Source organism: Musa acuminata, chromosome BXJ3-7 (assembly GCF_036884655.1).
Source record: "Musa acuminata AAA Group cultivar baxijiao chromosome BXJ3-7, Cavendish_Baxijiao_AAA, whole genome shotgun sequence".
NCBI classification, from domain to species: Eukaryota; Viridiplantae; Streptophyta; class Magnoliopsida; order Zingiberales; family Musaceae; genus Musa; species Musa acuminata.
In genome coordinates, this window is record NC_088355.1 from 8525852 (window position 1) to 8545573 (window position 19722).

Consider the following 19722-nt stretch of genomic DNA (forward strand, 5'->3'; position numbering starts at 1 on the left):
TGATCAGTGCTTTAGAAATTTGATCCGTAATAATAAGTTTCACAAAATATATCTTAATACGACGTTATTAGAGAACTAATTAGTCGTGTAATTTCCACCCAACCACTATAAGGTTCGATAGTATTTACGAGTATTTTATCAAAATTATTAATCTTAACGATGATGTATTCGACTTACTAAATGTTAAGGTTTTGATTTTTAAAATGATAAATTTTTATTAAAGATGTTAGTTATATTAGAAAATAAAGATTTACGACTTTTGATAGCAAAATTCATCTTTTTTTACTTACCGTTTACATTTATTTTCTTCGAGACGTATGGAAGAATTTGGATTCAGTAACACCCTCTAATCATTGATATGACATGACTTCCTGGGTAAGGAACAGTGAGGTAGAGTTAGCTAGGATGTCAAGTCATGCTATTACCATTACCCTGAGAGGATGGTTGTGAATGGAGTGGCCCTGGGAATGTTGGGAGATGGACTTCCATGGGTGACAGAGTGACAGAGAGAGAGAGAGAGAGAGAGAGAGAGAGAGAGGGATATGTGGTGAGGGCAGAAGAAGGAGAAGGCAAGGACAGGAACATGATGATTGGGTTTTGGCAGGGTGGGAGTTGGCAATGGCATATAGCTGGCCGCAGAGGGCCCAAGGAAAAATAAACTAAAAGAAATAAAAAGAGAACAAAAATAAATACTCATCCCTACTTTTGGAGCTAGGTTTGCTGCTAGAGAGAGAGAGAGAGAGAGAGAGATTGGTGACACTGAGAAACAAACAAGATTGCATGATAGATGTTTGTGGGTTAGGTAGCAAGCCTTGCAACCCATAGGACCCATCCCTTAAGATTCCTGATATGTCTCTCTCTCTCTCTCTCTCTCTCTCTCCAAGCCACCACCCAAAATCCTCAAAGTAAACTTGTGCATCTGATAAATTCATCCCTCCAATTACTGTTCAGTCATTCTGTTGTTTTATGTCAACCCACATTTCAATTAAAAGAACCCCCACTCTAAGCAAAGAGGAAAAAGAACAAAGATGATAGAAACATCTGTCTTCTATAAAGATAATTCCACTGAAGAAAAGAAGAACAATTAGGAAAAAAAGAACCTTTTTGAAATATATATATTTTTATTTACTTTAAATATCTACCATATCATAAGCAATAAAAGTTTGCTAACTGAAATTGACTCCCTCATTTTCTTCCTATAAATATGAGATCTTTTAAATTTAAACATAATAAATTTACCATATTTCGGACTGAGTTATTTCTTATTCAAGACTTTGACATTCATATCCAATAATTCATAACATAAGCTATCTTTTTCACAAAATAAATTAAATATTATTTTACTAAGAAATTCATCTCATTAAGGACTTCTCAAATCAACCAAAGTTACTTACAATTAATTGCACTCATGTTAACTTTACTATCCATGGATTTACTAGAATCATTCTCTAGTCTTGTTAAACACTCCATTGATTCCATATATATATATATATATATATATATATATATATATATATATATATATATATATATATATATATATATATATATATATATATATATATATATATATATATATATATATATATATATATATATATATATATATATATCGCTTCTCCTGCCGATAACCTTCGAAGTACTGTGCATCCCTACAGCTCTCGGTACTCTGATCTCTCCACATCCATCTGAATCTCCACCTTCTTCTTCTCACAATCTCTTGCTTTCCCTATCACCATGTCCTCGTGCTGGTGATCCCCTCAACCTGCGACGAAAAAGGCCTGCAAAGGCATGGCGTCCTCCTTCTTCCATCATGGCTTCATGTTGCAGATGCAAACACCCCATGAAGAAGAACACCAACTCCTCACACCTTCCCCATGCACCAATCTCCAAGACCTCAGAGGTGAGTCGCGCGTTCGCGATGACACCCATTCCCAAGTCCTCCGAATGGAACTGACGCTCTCGGTGGTGGTGGTGTTGGATGCAGGTACGGCTTCGATGGTGGGGAAGAGATCTGTGTCCTTCTCCGGGATGGACACCTGCAGAGAGATGAGCGCCGAGGAGGACCTGTCGGATGATGGATCGCAAGCAGGGGAGAAGAAGAGGAGGCTCACCGTGGAGCAGGTGAGGACACTGGAGAAGAACTTCGAGCTGGGGAACAAGCTGGAGCCCGAGAGGAAGATGCAGCTGGCCAGAACGCTGGGGATGCAGCCGAGGCAGGTGGCCATTTGGTTCCAGAACAGAAGGGCGAGGTGGAAGACGAAGCAACTGGAGAAGGATTATGATGTGCTCAAGAGGCATTTTGAGGTCATCAAATCTGAGAACGAAGCTCTCAAAGCCCACAACAATCAACTCCAAGCTGAGGTACTGCTGAATTCTCATCATGTCTCCGATTTATCTGAAGCTTATGAACATATAATTGCATCTTGGGGAAAAAGGAGCCATGTTTACTTGTCATCATTGCTGCATGCATGGCTCTTGGTCTATTGAGAAAGATATCTTTGCAGATTGGACATGTACTTGCGTGGCTTTTGGGTTGATGATAGCTAATTGGAACTCAGGGGAACAATTTTAAGATATCCATCTTTCTAAAGCACAATCTTTCTGCAAGTGACATATTCATTGCATTAATCATAAAAGAAGCCATCACTCCTTCAGCACTGTGTGTTCTATGACCTGAACCAGCTTGAATGTGAGTTGCAGATCATGACTCTTAGAGGCAGAGAACCATCAGATCTCATCAACCTTAACAAAGATACTGAAGGATCTTGCAGCAACAGAAGTGAGAACAGTTCTGAGATCAACTTAGATATCTCGAGGCAATCAGTCGATAAGAGCCCACTGCATCCTCACCAAAGCTCTACTTTCTTCCAGCCAGTTAGGCCGGGAGACATGGACCATATCTTCCAAAGCTCCTCGAGGCCAGAAACACAGTGCCCCAAGCTTGAGAATGGTGGACATGAGGGCACCTTAAGCAACCTGTTGTGCAGCATGGAAGATCAATCTGCTTTCTGGTCATGGTCAGACCACCACAGCTTTCATTGAGGAAGAATGCCATCAGCACAATCTGTTTGATCAATGTCATTGGTGAAGCATGAAGAACTCTTTTTGAATTGTGAAAGATCGTTCTGCATCAGCAGCAGCAGCTGGATGAAGCTGGTTAGTATACCCTTCTTGGGAATTATTGTGCTAAGAACAATCCTGCTGAGAGTTAAAATTGAGTGAGGTTGATGAAGGAATTGGTAAAAGGAATAAAAGTGTCAATTACTGGATATTCCAAATTGCATCATATATATTATTTTCTAGCTTGCAGTGATTATTACAGGGTTCTATATGTACATATGTATATAACCAACAAATGCACATGCTTACATGGATGATGCAGCAGAATTCAAATATCAAAGGGATTACACAACAAAAAACATGATGTAATGAGCTGTTCTGACATTGATTGGAGAAAAAAGGAACAATCTCTTTGAACTATGTGAAGCAAATGTAACTCTTTTTAATTAGTGACTTCCACATGTTATCCCATTATCATTGTATGCCTCACTCTCTTGAAATGTGTGCTGCACAGTACTTTGTTCTTTAAATAAGACCAAGAAAATGAGGAAGAAGAGTCAAGGTGATGGCATAAAAGAGGTACATAAATGTGATGGCAGGGGAAGAACATGAGAAAGGAAACAAGATATTTTGGAGAAGCCTGTCTTTGGTTTTGGTAGTAACAACCTGCTGCTAACAAAGGCTAGTCAAAATAGCATGCATGATTCATACAATTGCCTGGTCAAGCAAGTTTAGAATCTATACAGTTATATACTGTGATAGAAGTCAAATCATGTCCACAAAATTATTGCATTTTCCTGAATTACTATGCTGGCAAAGTGTTACATCCTTTATACTAACAGAGTATTAATTCTCACCTATCAACAACACAATCAATAATTAATTGTCCTTAATATTAAATGTTTTAATAAACTGCACAAAAAGAAAGAGTCCTTAGGGTTAACACAAGTAATAAAATTTTAATATTAACCCTTAGGGTTGCAATACCATTCGATATGGACGGTATATATCGATCCGATAAAAGATCAATGATATATCAGTACATCTTAATGTACCGTGTGTTAATATATTCGATATAACGCTATCATATCGACGACTGATCAATACGTTAATATGACACTATTCAGAATCTTACCCTTGGTAGGCCTCACAGTACACACACAGCTTCTCACTGGTCTTCCATTTGCGGTCGTTCTTTGTTCATACCAGAGATGATGATTGAGAACAGATCCCAAGTAGTTGATAAGAGGCTGTCATTATGTTCTCAGCAAGATAAGGTCCAGGATGAGGCCCCAGAATGAGAGTTCCCATGCTGTCAGAAGATGCATATTGAATGGAGTCTAGTCTTCTGAGTTCCAGAACAAGCATCAATAAGATAGCACTGCTATGTCAAGAACAAAAGGGACCATGTTGGGTATCCAAAGACCTGTAGACCTAGTGACAGTATGATCATTTATGACTCACCATCTTGCCTTTGAGAACAATTAAAATAATGTAATTTACCATAACCAGAACATCCTCGATTGATATAAAACAAATGCCCATCTGAGGATCTAGAGCACAAATAATAGGCTGGATTCTGTTGAGGCTTTAACTTATCTCATTTAGTTGACTAATGGGGCACTTACATGCATGTAATGCCTATAAAAGTTGGCTGCTAATTATTTTAACAAACTCACTAGATTCAAAATGTCAACATTACACAACAGTAGCAGCCATCACCTATTAAAAATGTCAACTTTTCAACTTTGTAGAGTTGAAAAGTCTTCAAGCACTTGGTGGCCTGGTGGTAGACAAAAGATCAATGAATCCTCACTTCTGTTTGAGTAGCATGTGTTGCCAACCATGCTATGGTACCTTCTTTCTAAAAAATCTCCCTCCAATTTGTTTTTCTTGATTGTGCATTAGCCTGGGATTTTGAATATGTCATTCTAGCTTTAGGACATGTGCAACACATAAAAGAGGTGGGACATGTAGTCCCGCAACTCAGGCATAAAGACGCTGGCAAAATAATGGCTATATGACAAATTTTATACAGTAATCTACTCTGAAAAATCTTATGATTCCACTGAAGATAAAGAATATTTTGGAACATGTTGTGAATAAGCCTTTTATAATCCATACAAGAATGCTATAGCTTGCATAAAAAGATTGCTGAATGAATACCTGATGAACTTGGAACATCTTTTCAGGAAAGCATCAGAAAAATTGTCTTAGTATTATGTTTAACATTTACTCCACATTACTACGGAAGCAGGACAACACAAAAGCGAACTTGACTTGCCCAGGAGGAAGCAGACTGGAAGTCGCATATAAGTTTTCCGAAGTTTTCAAACGAGTTGAAGTCTAAAAACTGCTGTCACCATCTAAAACTGCATAAATTAGTAGGCATCAAATGCTTTTTTAGAAGAAATCAAGCTAATGGTTCAACTATTAAGCTTGACAGAATAGGTTCCCTGGGAAGCATTTTTCTTTATTTGATGGCCTGCGAGATACCAAACTAAATAGAAGTAAACATATTTGAGCTTCTTGTTTAACTAAAGAACTTTTCTTTAAAGCGGTTACCTGAAACCAAATCCTTCATCATAAGTTTGAAGAGCTTGTTCCTAGTAGTTTCAGCTTTCGGTAACAAATTGAAGTGGATGTGCAAGCACATAACAACGAAGTCTTGACCCCAAATTGAAGTGGATGTGCGGCCACCACCATCGCATGAACGAGATCATCCTAACACAATCTGCAGCAACCTCAGGAGGTCAATACTATAAAATTAACACTATAAATTATCAACATATGGTGGCGATTTGCATCACAAAATATCTTTACTTGATCTTACGATATTGTAGGATCCAATATCCTTTGATCTGCACAAAGTTTTCTCAAGCACATTTAATCACTAGAAACTTTCGTTGGTCATGATTGGGAATGTTGGATAGACAAACCAAATCTTGCTGCATCCAAGCCTGCTTTTGGACGGTTAATAGCTTCAAAACTCAACAGATAAGTAGATATTTTAGGCAGCGAAGTTCTTCCCATCATAAAGGAAGATACTGGACATAAGAAATGCTCATAAAGATGAACTCAGGAATACACAGGATTCTGCTGCATTTGATAAATATCAAATCCATAAATATATCCAACACAGACCAAGAAATATCATTGTGATCATAGCTAAAGACTCACACGGAGTAAAAAACTAGCTTGTCATCTATATTAACATAAGTAATCGTCCTCCACAGGATGAGATTTTAAGAGACATCCACTAAAAGACATGACCCAAACAATAAGTTTGTCATCTATGTTAACAGAAGCAATGGACCTCCACAAGACGAGGCTTCCACAGCATGAAGCTGCCAGATATTGGTCATGCTTTGTCTACAGCTTCATTAGTAGATGCCGCCTGTGCAGGCTCCACCTTTCCTCCCTCTGCCTTGGCCTCTTCCATATCAGCATCCTCTGGAATAACCACAGTAAATTGATATCAGCTGAAGAAGCCAGATTATGCAGCATACAATGCATGGGTGTTCTTCGCAATATGATTTTAGATATGCAGGTTGAACAAACAATTGCAATAATTCCTTTCGACTAACCTACTGCATTTTCCTTTAATGCCTAAGCACAAATAGGTAGATTTCAATAAGAACATTAGACAAACTTGCTCTGCCTAGACTGTTGTCTATCTATCATAAAGGTATCTCACACTATATTATCATTCAAATGAATAACCAAAGAACTGATGATCACAATATATATTGCTGTTCTCATGCCCAAGCAGACAGAACAAGACTAACCTCCATCTCTATCGGCAGTATCAGCCAAATCATCATCATCATCAGGCTCATCATCAGCACCACCCACGTCCAACTTCTGCACATTGCAAGAAAGATGAGAATCTACAAAGAGTATCACTCAAAAGTTTTTCCTTAACATTTTGACCAGATGACATACCGAAAAATCCATGTCATCAAAATCCATGCCCCCAACTGCACAGGATAATATTTCAAAAATCATAAAAAGTTGCAACAAAGATAGCAATTTGCACAAACATAATAAGCTAGAACAGAAATGTATTATGAGATGCAGAGTATTTACACTTATTTTCCTTCTCATCATCTTCATCGATCCATTTGTCCCAATCAACTTTCAGATAAACAGGAGGCTTCCCTGCCTGCTTTAACAGCCTGCTCCACCATTTCTTCTCAGCTTTCTTCACCAGGTAGCATATAGTCCTCAAGCCAACAGCAGCTTTGCTCTCCTGCAGTGCTTCTTGTCAAACCAGTGCCTCAAATGAAAGTTTTTTGAGGGGACCTTCGAGAAGTTAAAATAGTTTCTTTGGATACTTACATCAACAATAACTCTATCGAACAGCTCAAGGTCGAGCTCGTACCGGATGTTTGCTGTTCCACTAGTTGCAGAGAAATAGAAACGACCTTCTGGCTCCAACGTGAGCTTCACATCCTTCGCATCTGGCAGTTCAATAGTAATATACACCTTGTCAGATCTTTGAGCCCATTTTGTAGTCGGATGACGGCTGCAGACCAAGGAACGTCCATCAGTTCACTAAAGTATTGATGGTCCGAGATGAACATTTACTTAACAAAAATCAAGTATGCTGAATCACCAAAGAATCTACTCTTAGACATCAAGAGCTACATCCACCCATTCCACCATGAACACCTCTCCCCGGCAAGTACGGATCTTTTCTCTTCTTAAACAAAGATAAGCAAGCTAGATTCAAATTATGGTCGGCACAAGTCGGATGGTTCTTCAAACACATATAATCGAAGTTTATACTAAAACTAGTGAACATATTTCGATGTCATAACAAGCACGATCAGCTCCGAGTTCATCGATTCTATCACAGAGAAGACATGGGCACAACAAAAACAAAATTGCCGTTACGTATGCTTTGTATCACCAATCATTGTAAATGCCAAAACAAAAACGAAGAAAAGAGGCATAGTGCGGTTTAGATCCAGAAGCTACACAGGCTAAAACGTAACACAGACTCGCAGAGAGGTCCACCAACTCAAGGTGGCTTCGGTTCTTATACACCCACTACGAATCGTTCTCGACTGCAGTAAGAAGCAGATAAATCAGCATGATCAAAACATAAATTGCAATCGAATGTTGTTTTCCGACGTCAATCTTTCACCTGGCCAAGAAAGGGCACATCCTTCCATTCAAACCTAACCCACAACAGCACAAACTAAAACCCTAACCTCACGGGATTAGTACTAAAGATAACCGAACAAAAAATTGGCTAAACAAAGTTTTCGTCGTCTTACCTCATCTTGGAAGGGAAGAGAGGAGGAGAAGGCGAGAAAAGGGAGGATCTCTGATACGTAAAGCTCAGTTCGATGTAGCGTTTGGGCAATCAATCTGCCGTTGACACTTATATACGAAGCGTGAGAGAGGGGAGAAGGGAGGGAAAAGGATCCTTCCACAAGAGTCTAGAGAGTTCCAACACCGCTTCCCCATCCCTGCATCTCCTCCCCTTCAGACGATCTCAGCCGTCCATATGCTGATATCCACCATCGGGGTCTGATGGGCCGATCTCTGACCCGACCTCAGCCCAAAACAAACATTTTTCTTTTCTTTTAACATTAATCCTAACTCGGAAGCATAAATGAATTAAAATTTTGAATCGAGATCCAAAAAGTCAAAACAATCATAAATGTCGATGTCTACTTAGTTTGGACGCTTAATATATTTCGAGATCCTAATATTTTTTTTATGCGGTGAATTCGAATTTGAGATCCATCATTTATATAATAATACACTAATCAATTCGAATGTCTCAATAAAAATCTTGATTAATCGAACTCGGATAATAATATTTGTATTTATTGCATGAAATCATAGAGTTTTTAATTCATTCATTCATTCGACAAAATCCTTTTTTTTCTGAATGATTTTGAATTTGAGATAAAAAATTATCTCCTATGTAGCTTATTCTTGGTTAACTTTAGAAATTGTTCCAATTTTAGTGTCAATTTGGAATGAGATTGCATAGGAAAAAGAAATTGTTTACCATTTTAAAAAAGAGATATCAATTTGAGCTTCTATCTTCTGTTTAAAAAATGAGACTCATCTTTCTTGTATAGTCTTAATATTTATTATGCTCCAATTTAATCATCTCATGTCAAAAATAAATAAATATTTAAATTATATTTTCTATTAAGAGGAATAAGCATAAGTTGTTTGGCTCAATAATTTAATTTTAAAAAAATTATTGAGCCAATTATCTTCATCAACCATATTACTTGAGACTCTTACATGAATATTTTTCTACATAATATTATTAGCATAAAATCTATAATATGTTGTTTTAAATATGAAAACAATCTTTTATGTCAGGATTGAAATAAAAAAAGAACTACTATAATATTAAATTGATGGTTAGGGAAAAGAGTGAGAGAGATAATGTAATTTCTCAACTAAGATAACCTCTGTCATCTATTTACCAAATATATGTTATGAATCCAATTAGTTATATTATATATATCTTATCCAATTATAAAGATCACAAAATATAACAAATATATCTTAATTAAACCATATATATATATATATATATATATATATATATATATATATATATATATATATATATATATATATATATATATATATATATAGCTCCTAATTTTGAATTATGATATTATCATAATGTTAATCCATCCATTATGCTAGTAAACAAATTGTGTTCTACCTTATAAAGTCAGTAAGATTGATTTATCCCTACTTAAGGAAGTCACAAATCACACTATTTGATACTTGATTCTGATTGATTAAAAAAATATTTTTATGCTAAAAAATATTCATACTTAAAAAAGTAAAAATTCAAAAATAACTAAGAGAATAGTTTTACATTCTTAAAATTATGAGAATCAAATTATGTATTTTGGGTCTGTCCTATAATTCGACAAGCTTAAATTCTTGGGTTTAGCTCCAATTTATCGATTTCTAACATGATAAAAATGAGTTGAATTGCTATTACCGGTTTGATCCAAACTTATCGATTTTTAATACGATATTTCGAAGAGAAAAATAAGCTAAATCATAGTTTGACCTACGATTAAACTAGATATGAATAAAATGTATTTATGGACATATTTGAAGGTGGATAATGTAATTGTAGACAAGAAGAAATCATGTTTCTTTTCTCACTCGAGACAAGAAATCCAAGTCTGCCTCTTTTAAGTCTAATGTGACCTAATCAATCGATCATATAAATTATCATTGTTTTTGTCTACTGCTCGACACGGTGGACACCATCATGACATCATCATCCATCCAGCCCAAAGATCATAATCATATTTAATATTAACTTCTGTGTCATTATGTCATTGCTTAGAAGAAATAAGCAATTCCTGAACAAATGTCAATGTATAGCATTCATTCGTAAGATCTAAATCATAGTCATACTGTAATTTTTATTGAATAATTATATCATATATTTTTATTTTTTTTAGTTCCTTTTTTTTATTTCATTCATATTATTGTCTTAATCAATATCACCATAATCATCTTTCAAAAATAAAAATATCCAAGTTTAAAAGTATATTTTCAAAGGCAATTTCTTTCAAATAAAACTCCTATGGGTTTGTCTCATAGGATGCCTGTTTTTAGTTTTTTATTTAAGAAATGTACTATTTAGAGTCCCACCTTACTATTTATAATTTCTTAAAAAAAATTAAAAAATATATTTACTATTCATAACCCTTTTAATTATATATATATATATATATATATATATATATATATATATATATTCCATCGTTAATCGTTGACTTAGCCTATCCTCAATCACTCTTTGCCACTTATGCATGTTGCTATCGACAACTCTCTTCATTGCTTATCACCATCGGCTCTATTATTGCAGACATCATCACCATCGACCTCATCCGATATGGTGGAGGAGAAAAAAAAAAAAGAGAAAAAAGGAAGAAAAAGAGGTTATAAGCAAAGAGTGAAAATATTTTATTAAAATTAAAATATAAATTAAAGATATATGTCTATTTTATATATAATTTTTTTATTAAAATTAAAGTATAATATATATATATATATATATATATATATATATATATATATATATATATATATATATATATATATATATATATAATATAAACGAACAACTTAGAAATATTTAAAGTTGACTCACTAAAGGAGACTACTATTTATAGCCTTCATCTTATTTTTTTTAATTTAAAAATATAATAGTGACTTTCTTCTCTTTCACAACTAATAGAGTTAATACTGACTCTATCGATGGATGATCAACAAAAAGTAGGCAAGTTAAGGTTGATGATTGATTGATGACAACAAGCAGTAGAGATAGTCGACAATAGCAATAATGGAGACAAAATGGTATGCGAGTGATAAGGAGAGTCTTTTACAATAAGAAGAAAAAAAGGGTAAAAGTAAAATTAGATAAGTTATGAATAGTAAATTAATTTTAATTAATTTTTTAAGGGACTATAAATAATACAAATGATCTTGAAATAGTAAGCTCTAGTTATAAATAATAAAAATAGAAATTTAAATAGTAATATCTTCTACTTAATACTCTTTTTATTTTTTCCTAAATGCCCTTTACTGATTAGTCGTCACCTTCATTGCGAAGAGAAAAAATTGGGATGAAGATGTCCGTGCAAAAGTGACAAAGCCTCTTAGTGAGAGGTGGCCATATAGAGGAAGAGACTGAGGTGACGGAGCTTCGTGGAGGGGCGGAGGCGAGGTACATTTAAAAAATTAGAGAGAAAAGAGACACCAAATTAGAAAATTAAAAATTGATAGCACCTTCCTATATAAGCCCAAAAAAAATTCTCAAAAGAAATAACCTTATTTCAAATATAAATAGAAACAAATTATATATATATATATATATATATATATATATATATATATATATATATATATATATATATATATATATATATATATGATAAATTCTTGAAAAAATTTAAAATAGTACTCCACGCATAAACCTTAGTCATGCCTCTGCCTATTGGTTACCCCCTGCTCTCTTGGGTCTTGAACAATCACTCATAAGGTCTTCTCATTGTCAATTGTAAGTAAGGAAAGGAGAAGGGGATGCGACCTATGCACTTTTTTCTTCGCTATAAGGGGGAAGGGGCGATACCTTCGTCATCACTTATAAATTTCTGTTGTCATCAACTACAAGCAAGAAAGAATTGAGTATGAGTCACACGATCCATGGAGGAAAGAGCGATACAAAGGACAAGGGCGATAACGAATCCGACGGTAGGAGTAAAATCATCTTCTCATGTGATTAAAGAAAATTTTTTGAGGTACTATGTGAGAATTTTTTAAAATATTTTTTTAAAAGAATATATATATATATATATATATATATATATATATTCTATATATATATATATATATATATATATATATATATATATATATATATATATATATAAGTTAATTGGAATGTTTAAGGACCAGGTTGCCAAACGATCAAAGGACAGGGTTCTCGGTGCATCTTATTTCCTTAAAGAAACTAAGAACAGCGGCGGTGGACGCAACGCACTGCAGCAGATCCCCTTCCAACCAACGGAGTCGGTTTTGTCGATGCCTTTTCGCTTCCATCCCACCTCGTCGCCTTTGGATCCCCAATCCGACCACCTCTGCCTATAACGGTTCTCCCGGCGAGGAATGGTGAAGCATCCCGGCTTCGCGAGTGGTAGTCTTCTTTAGCCGGTTGCGGAGATGGGTTTCGTGTGGTCGTTGCTGGAGAATTGCGGATTGCGGATCTTTTGCTTGGCGTGGCTGCCGGTGGAGTTGTCGCGTGGGTATCTTCGGTTCGTTTTGGTGTTCTATGCCTTGGCTAGGGTTCTCGCCAACATGGAAGGTATGGAGTGCCCTTCCTCGGACCGTAGTGCTGGTCCTTGGGTGATTGATTTGAATCTGAGAGCTAGAAATCTTCCCTGTTCTCATGGAAGGGACGTGGTAGATGCTTCACTGATGTGACGTGGTCCGCTGGATTTGGAAAGGGGCACGACGTATTTGGTTTGATATCCAAATTTGGAGGTCTTTTCTGTCCTGGGTATGAATTGGCGTAGTAGTCAAATGGTTGCTGTAATCGCAACTCAAGGACGATTTCCTTGTTTTAGGTTATGCAATTATGCAATCATGTACCACCAAACAAAGGAATAAGTCTGATATATACGTTGGGTGGTGGCTTCGAGAGAAAGTTTCTTTCCTGTCAGTATTTTTTTTGTCGATATCCCCCTTTGTAAGGTCTTTGTGGAAAGTGAGGGTGATTTTTTGTGAAAGATTCAGCGTGTTTGTTTGGGGATGGTGTAGAGCATGGTCTGCTTGATTTAGATAGGGATACTTGTAGAGTTGCTTAGATATCAAAACTTGTCAGGTATTTTGTCCAATTGGAATTTGGGTTCTTACTTTTACTAGTTTTTAGTTGGTGGAGTTAGGAGAGTGTTTTTTTCCCCGGAAAATATAAAATTTTACTGATCAGTAGATAAGTAGGTAGAGGTTATTAGCAATAAACAGACCAGGAGTTGATGATAACCAGTTAGGAGAGTCTCTCAGTGACTGTGTTTGTGACTCGAAATATTTGCTTTTATTTGATTGTGTGTTTAATTAGTAATTACCAGTCAGACCAATGGAATAAGACTGACAGATATGGATGGTTGTTTTATGGGAAGAAGCTTCTTTCTTTGAAGTGATTTTCAACTTCTCTCTAAGTTTGTGTTTTATGACGGTGTACTTTGGAAAAAGATGGTGATGGATTGAAAATAGTGGTCGCTCTTGGTCAAGTTATGACCATTTTCTGCCTTTCATAAGTAAAGAATTTGTGCTCACAATATGTTTCCCTATCTGTACATTTGGTAGCTTTCCAGTGGGTCCCATCATGTTACTATTTGTTATTTTTCTAGAGATCGACATCTCTTGAAACATGGATAGATAGTTCGTTGCTATAGTTGATGATCATTTGGAACATAGATAATTTTTCTTTGGTATAGTTGATGGTCATTTGGTTGCAATTACAAATAGTAATGCCGATTTTTGCAGAACGTACAACCCAAGTATATAAGAGAGTGGTGGGCGGTTATCAAAAATATTTGCCATTATAATAATGGTTAACCATATGTATAATGCAAATAGTGCTTTTGCAAAAGGTCCAGTAAAACTGAGAAAATATGTCTGGTTTAATGGTGAAAACACATTATTTTCGATGTTCTTCCCAGATTAGGACTTTTTTGTTCATGTGTTTTTTCGTTTGGCTAATCATGCCTTTTATTTGATCAAAAGATGCATTCGACACTCTTATATTTATTAGAATATACTGACAATGTAGGAAAAATATCAAAATTATTGCCCAGACATCAATCTCGGTAGAGTTGCAGAGTTAAGGAATTTACTGTGGATTGACCATCTTGGTAGAGTTGCAGTGTTGAGGAATTTAATGTGGATTGACATGGTCCATTTTGTGATGCCTCATGGAAGTTCTAAATAATGCAATGTTGCCAATTTTTCTTGGACTCCTATGATTAGAACATGCATAATTTGTTTTTTTCCCCTCTATAATTATGGTATTAGTTCAACTATGCATATACTGTTTTGTATTGATGTTCTCCTACTTTAACACTAGAATCCCTTTCTGCAACAGCTTTTTTTTTTAACCCTTGAAGTACTTAGGTGGTTTTAGGTTTTATCTTGTTCTTCTAGTTTCATGTGCTAAAGTTTGGTGCCAACAGGTGATGCTTTGCACAATCTCAAGACCAACTTAATTGATCCTAATAACGTGCTACAGAGCTGGGATCCAACTTTGGTCAATCCATGTACGTGGTTCCATGTCACTTGTAACAATGACAATAGTGTTATTAGAGTGTAAGTGTACCCACCTCTTTGTGCTATATTTTTGTCATTTTGGAACTCTATGAACTGACCATGCTCATCTTCTTTCAGTGATCTTGGTAATGCTCAGCTTTCTGGTACTTTGGTCCCCGATCTTGGTCAGTTGAAAAATCTGCAGTATCTGTAAGTTCTGCATCAGTTGTTCTGGATCTTCTGAGAATCGTAATTGTGAATTGGTATTGAACAGTTGACCAGGCCAATGTCTTATTGCCATTATCAATTTACAATAAATAATTTTGTAAAAGTATGATAAGAAAAGATCTTGACATTTATATTGTTATTTTACTTCTTGATAAGCGAATTTATTGATATAGGAAAACAATAGATTTGGATGCAAGATGACAATGCCTCTTTAGCATAACAATGTGCTTTCTTTCAATCTCACCTTGATCACACAACTGCTCTTTTGTTTGCTTATTTCAGGCATCTCCCAAACCAATAACACTTCTAGGTAGAAGTTAGCTTTTCACTATAGCTGACAAACATGGACTTAACAGTTCTCAGGTGTTTGTGTTAAATGCTCTTAACTAGTATTTCTATAAGCTTCCATCTGAATCTATGTGAATTACACAAAATTATGGTTATAGAATTTGGTTTGTTGATATTTTGCAGTTATGTGTTATTCTTTGGGTTTAATTAATGATTTTTTAAGCTGAAATTTTAAACATGTTGGAACTATTGAAATTATTAATAAGACAGTGACCACAAGATGGCCTTAAACAGAACATACTGAAATTCCTTAGCTCTGAGATTTTTCATGATTTATATAACCGGTATACTGAAATTTAGGTCCTCTGCCAAATGTATATTTTTGACTGATACAGAATCTTATTCTAGACATGTTTTTACTATGAATTGTATCATGATGCTAATTACAATGATCAGTGATTTCAAACTCAGCTTCACATTCACCTGTCTTTCCAATGGCAGGGAACTTTACAGCAACAATATTAGCGGGACGATACCTAGTGACCTTGGAAATCTGATGAACTTGGTCAGCTTGGATCTTTACCTGAACGGCTTCACTGGTGAAATTCCTGAGTCATTGGGGAAGCTAACAAAGCTGCGTTTTCTGTATGACTTTGTCCTTTCTGAACTTTGTTTATTTGGGTCTTGCATGCTTAAAAAAGGACTTTTATTTTTTTTTGGTTTTGTAAATTCTGTTTCTTGGGTTACTTTTGAGAATATCTATTATCAAGTATGAATTATATCTCTGTTTTGTGGCTTGATGTTTTGAAGCTCCACCTAATTGAATATTTGGTGCTGAGTTTTTTTACCAGTGGTTATTTTTTTTCTTTTTTCCATTTCTCTTTTACAATTTAATTATTATTATTTTCTTATATTTCTGTTGAAGGATAGCCGGCTTAACAATAATAGTTTGTCGGGTCCCATTCCTAAGTCTTTGACTAATATCACTGCTCTCCAAGTTCTGTAAGTTGATCTGATTTTTATATATTTGATACACCTTTCAAAAATATTGTAATTGTTACTATGTAATTGTGTCTTTATTTTGACAAAAAACATGCAGGGATTTGTCAAATAACAACCTGTCTGGTGAAGTTCCATCAACTGGGTCCTTCTCACTGTTTACTCCAATAAGGTGCATTTTGGGTTTGATAAAATTGTAAACATCAATTGTTATCATTGTTTCTGATGATATGGAATAAATTTGCAGTTTTGCTAACAACCCTCTTTTATGTGGCCCGGGTACAACAAAGGCTTGTCCTGGTGCTCCTCCCTTATCCCCGCCACCTCCCTTTGTTCCTCCAATTCCACTGTCATCCCAAGGTAAGTAATTGTGCCTGTTGTTTCTGCTTGATTGAAGTTATTTCATTATGATTTTTTTTCCTGACTGTAGGCAAATTTGATGTGTTCGTTTATTTTGTCTCTGATTAGTACGGCACATAAAGTTAGCAACTTATTTCTTTTGATTTCTCCTCTCTCTCTCTTTCTCTCATTCCCTTCTCCATCAATCTAAAAGGGTTTGTCAGTTTGTATAGGCTTCATGTTAGAGTCCACTGCTTAACAAGGGCTAATGGGATCGCATGTCGGCAGCATGTTGCTTTGAAGCACATAATTTTGTCTTACACTTGGGGAGACCTTTTTTTACCTTTTCAGATCATGCTCTTAGAACCATGGGTGCCAGTTCATGTATGGTTTATAATGTAAAAACTCTTGTGGTTGAAATCTAAAGGTTGTTAAATGCCATTCAACAGGAAGTAGTGCTTCTAGCACTGGCGCAATTGCTGGGGGAGTTGCTGCTGGTGCTGCTTTGGTTTTTGCTGTTCCTGCTATAGTGTTTGCATGGTGGCGGCGTCGTAAGCCACAAGAACATTTCTTTGATGTACCTGGTTAGTACATAAGGACTGGATTTATTTACTGTTGTTACTATTATGATGCTTAATATTCCAGATATGGTGTGCAGCTGAAGAGGACCCAGAAGTTCATTTGGGCCAGCTTAAAAGATTTTCCCTGCGAGAATTACAAATTGCAACTGATAATTTTAGCAACAAGAACATCCTGGGAAGAGGAGGATTTGGGAAAGTCTATAAAGGACGACTTGCAGATGGTTCACTTATAGCAGTAAAGAGGCTAAAAGAGGAACGCACTCCAGGTGGGGAACTCCAATTCCAAACAGAAGTTGAGATGATTAGCATGGCTGTGCATCGGAACTTACTTAGGCTTCGTGGCTTTTGTATGACACCCACTGAACGGTTGCTTGTGTATCCTTATATGGCTAATGGAAGTGTTGCATCACGCTTAAGAGGTATTTATTATTCTTTTATACCAGACCACTTATTGCTTTTTAGAACCTGAAAAGTTTAGCTACATCATTTCTAGTTTTTTTATTGCCACTGGAGAACTACATTTTTAAAACATTTTAAAGAGAGATTTTATGCTTGTAGAGCGGCCGCCATCTGAGCCACCACTTGAGTGGGCAACACGACGACAGATTGCGTTGGGTTCTGCAAGAGGGCTGTCCTACCTGCACGATCATTGCGATCCTAAAATCATTCATCGCGATGTTAAAGCTGCAAATATATTGTTGAATGAGGACTTTGAGGCTGTTGTTGGAGACTTTGGCTTAGCTAAACTAATGGACTACAAGGATACCCATGTAACAACTGCTGTCCGTGGAACTATAGGACATATAGCTCCAGAGTACTTGTCAACTGGAAAATCCTCGGAGAAGACTGATGTTTTTGGCTATGGAATCATGCTTTTGGAACTGATTACAGGGCAAAGGGCATTTGATCTTGCTCGACTTGCAAATGATGATGATGTTATGTTGCTTGACTGGGTAAGCGTCAAACATTGTTCCCATGATAATATTTGATGTATGCAGTATGCACTTCTTTCAGTTATATTTTATGATGCTACCATCAGTTCTTAGTCTGCTACTGTTTCAGATTGACCCAGGTCCAGGTTGGTTCTGCTTGGAGTTTAGACTCGACTTTGCTTCATTTTTGCATATAAGGTCTAGCAGTTGAGATCCTCAAGAAGTTAAAGAGGACAGAAAAGTGATACTAATGTCCATAGTTCTTGAGGTTTGGGTCCATGTGTTTGTGATTAGCAAGAGATATTTTTGTTGCGTCTATCAAATTGATGCCACCAGATATTTTTGTTGGAAGTTTCTGCTTATTCTTAGGCTGGTAAATGTTCATTTCGTGCCATGAAGTTATCCATTTTGAGTCGATAACCTGTCAAGTGGTATATCAGGAATCATACATAGATTGTTTTGCACCATAACTTGTGCTTCTTGTTGATATTTCTAGTCATCTAGTATCCCTAAATGTAGGGGATCAACTACCTCAAATTGGGGCCCTTTTATTGGAATAATTAAGCAAGCACATGTGTGTTTCTTTCAGGTAAAAGGACTACTAAAAGAGAAAAAGCTGGAGATGTTGGTTGATCCTGACCTGCAGAACCAGTATATTGAGGCTGAGGTGGAGTCTCTCATCCAAGTGGCTTTGCTGTGTACTCAAGGTTCTCCAATGGAACGACCAAAAATGTCAGAGGTGGTGAGGATGCTTGAAGGCGATGGTCTTACCGAGAAGTGGGAGGAGTGGCAAAAGGTTGAAGTGGTCAGACAAGAGGAGCTGGTCCCACGTCATCACAACGAATGGATTTTAGACTCCACCGACAACCTTCATCCAGTTGAATTATCTGGACCTAGATGACCACTAGATGAAAAATGCTACGAACCATCTAAAATCTCCTACTTTTCATGCATTTCATGTCTTCCGTGACCATATTCTACATCTCGAAGGGAGTTGGTATTGTGTAAATTAATTTATGGGTCCATTGTGTCATGTGTGTTTTCCATTAAAGTGTATTTTTTAGTGAGATAATGTTACAATTCTCTTCTTGCAAGTGGCAGATTTGGTGCCTCTTGCTAGAATGTATGTTTCACGTGTACTAACACAAACTTCTGTTGTCCATGTACAGAATGGTACTCAAACTTTGCTTGTTTGTCAAACATTTAGCCAGAAGATCTTATCGCAAGGATACTCAACCAGGAGACTGTATAGTTTCTATAACACTTCCATCTTTTTCATTTGCATAAAGATCAAAATAATTTTGTGTTCGTGAAACATTCAGATGATATTACCATTGTCACCTGTGTGTGTATTCATCATGGATTGGAAGTTAATTGTTAGGTTTGGCTGCGCGGAAAATACACATCCTGGTACTGTTAAGTTAATGTTGTGTCGTGCTCTTTAGAATCATTTATAAACATTGGAAAGT

At 36.1% G+C, this 19722-nt stretch overlaps 3 protein-coding genes across 3 annotated transcripts; 2 read left to right on the forward strand and 1 right to left on the reverse strand.

The window, feature by feature from the left end:
- The first annotated feature begins 1607 nt into the window (after positions 1-1607).
- Positions 1608-3312, forward strand: LOC103991415 (homeobox-leucine zipper protein HOX21). The gene is made up of 3 exons (XM_009410871.3): positions 1608-1903; positions 1988-2364; positions 2704-3312. Exons 1-3 carry the CDS (start codon positions 1792-1794, stop codon positions 3043-3045), a joined length of 831 nt encoding a protein of 276 aa, XP_009409146.2. The 5' UTR covers positions 1608-1791; the 3' UTR covers positions 3046-3312.
- A 2824-nt stretch (positions 3313-6136) lies between these two features.
- Positions 6137-8496, reverse strand: LOC135643848 (co-chaperone protein p23-1-like). Its single transcript, XM_065161215.1, has 6 exons — positions 8349-8496; positions 7405-7591; positions 7153-7315; positions 7009-7043; positions 6852-6927; positions 6137-6516 (listed from the first exon to the last, which is right to left on the reverse strand). Exons 1-6 carry the CDS (start codon positions 8351-8353, stop codon positions 6425-6427), a joined length of 558 nt encoding a protein of 185 aa, XP_065017287.1. The 5' UTR covers positions 8354-8496; the 3' UTR covers positions 6137-6424.
- Positions 8497-12582: 4086 nt separating this feature from the next.
- Positions 12583-19514, forward strand: LOC135643634 (LRR receptor kinase BAK1-like). Its single transcript, XM_065160840.1, has 11 exons — positions 12583-12946; positions 14814-14946; positions 15025-15096; positions 15904-16047; positions 16333-16404; positions 16502-16573; positions 16649-16761; positions 17190-17324; positions 17399-17740; positions 17880-18274; positions 18843-19514. The coding sequence occupies exons 1-11, from the start codon at positions 12805-12807 to the stop codon at positions 19152-19154; spliced, it is 1932 nt and encodes a 643-aa protein (XP_065016912.1). The 5' UTR covers positions 12583-12804; the 3' UTR covers positions 19155-19514.
- Positions 19515-19722: the final 208 nt, after the last annotated feature.

Excerpts from the sequence above, each read along its gene's own strand:
- LOC103991415 (XM_009410871.3), top strand. The coding sequence starts at position 1,792 with ATGGCGTCCTCCTTCTTCCATCATGGCTTCATGTTGCAGATGCAAACA. Across the intron at positions 1,904-1,987 it reads CAATCTCCAAGACCTCAGAG|GTACGGCTTCGATGGTGGGG; the intron begins GTGAGTCGCGCG and ends TGTTGGATGCAG. Across the intron at positions 2,365-2,703 it reads ACAATCAACTCCAAGCTGAG|ATCATGACTCTTAGAGGCAG; the intron begins GTACTGCTGAAT and ends TGTGAGTTGCAG.
- LOC135643848 (XM_065161215.1), bottom strand. Across the intron at positions 7,316-7,404 it reads TCGATAGAGTTATTGTTGAT|GAGAGCAAAGCTGCTGTTGG; the intron begins GTAAGTATCCAA and ends GAAGCACTGCAG. Across the intron at positions 6,517-6,851 it reads TACTGCCGATAGAGATGGAG|AGGATGCTGATATGGAAGAG; the intron begins GTTAGTCTTGTT and ends TGGTTATTCCAG.
- LOC135643634 (XM_065160840.1), top strand. The coding sequence starts at position 12,805 with ATGGGTTTCGTGTGGTCGTTGCTGGAGAATTGCGGATTGCGGATCTTT. Across the intron at positions 16,048-16,332 it reads CTAACAAAGCTGCGTTTTCT|CCGGCTTAACAATAATAGTT; the intron begins GTATGACTTTGT and ends GTTGAAGGATAG. Across the intron at positions 16,574-16,648 it reads TCACTGTTTACTCCAATAAG|TTTTGCTAACAACCCTCTTT; the intron begins GTGCATTTTGGG and ends ATAAATTTGCAG.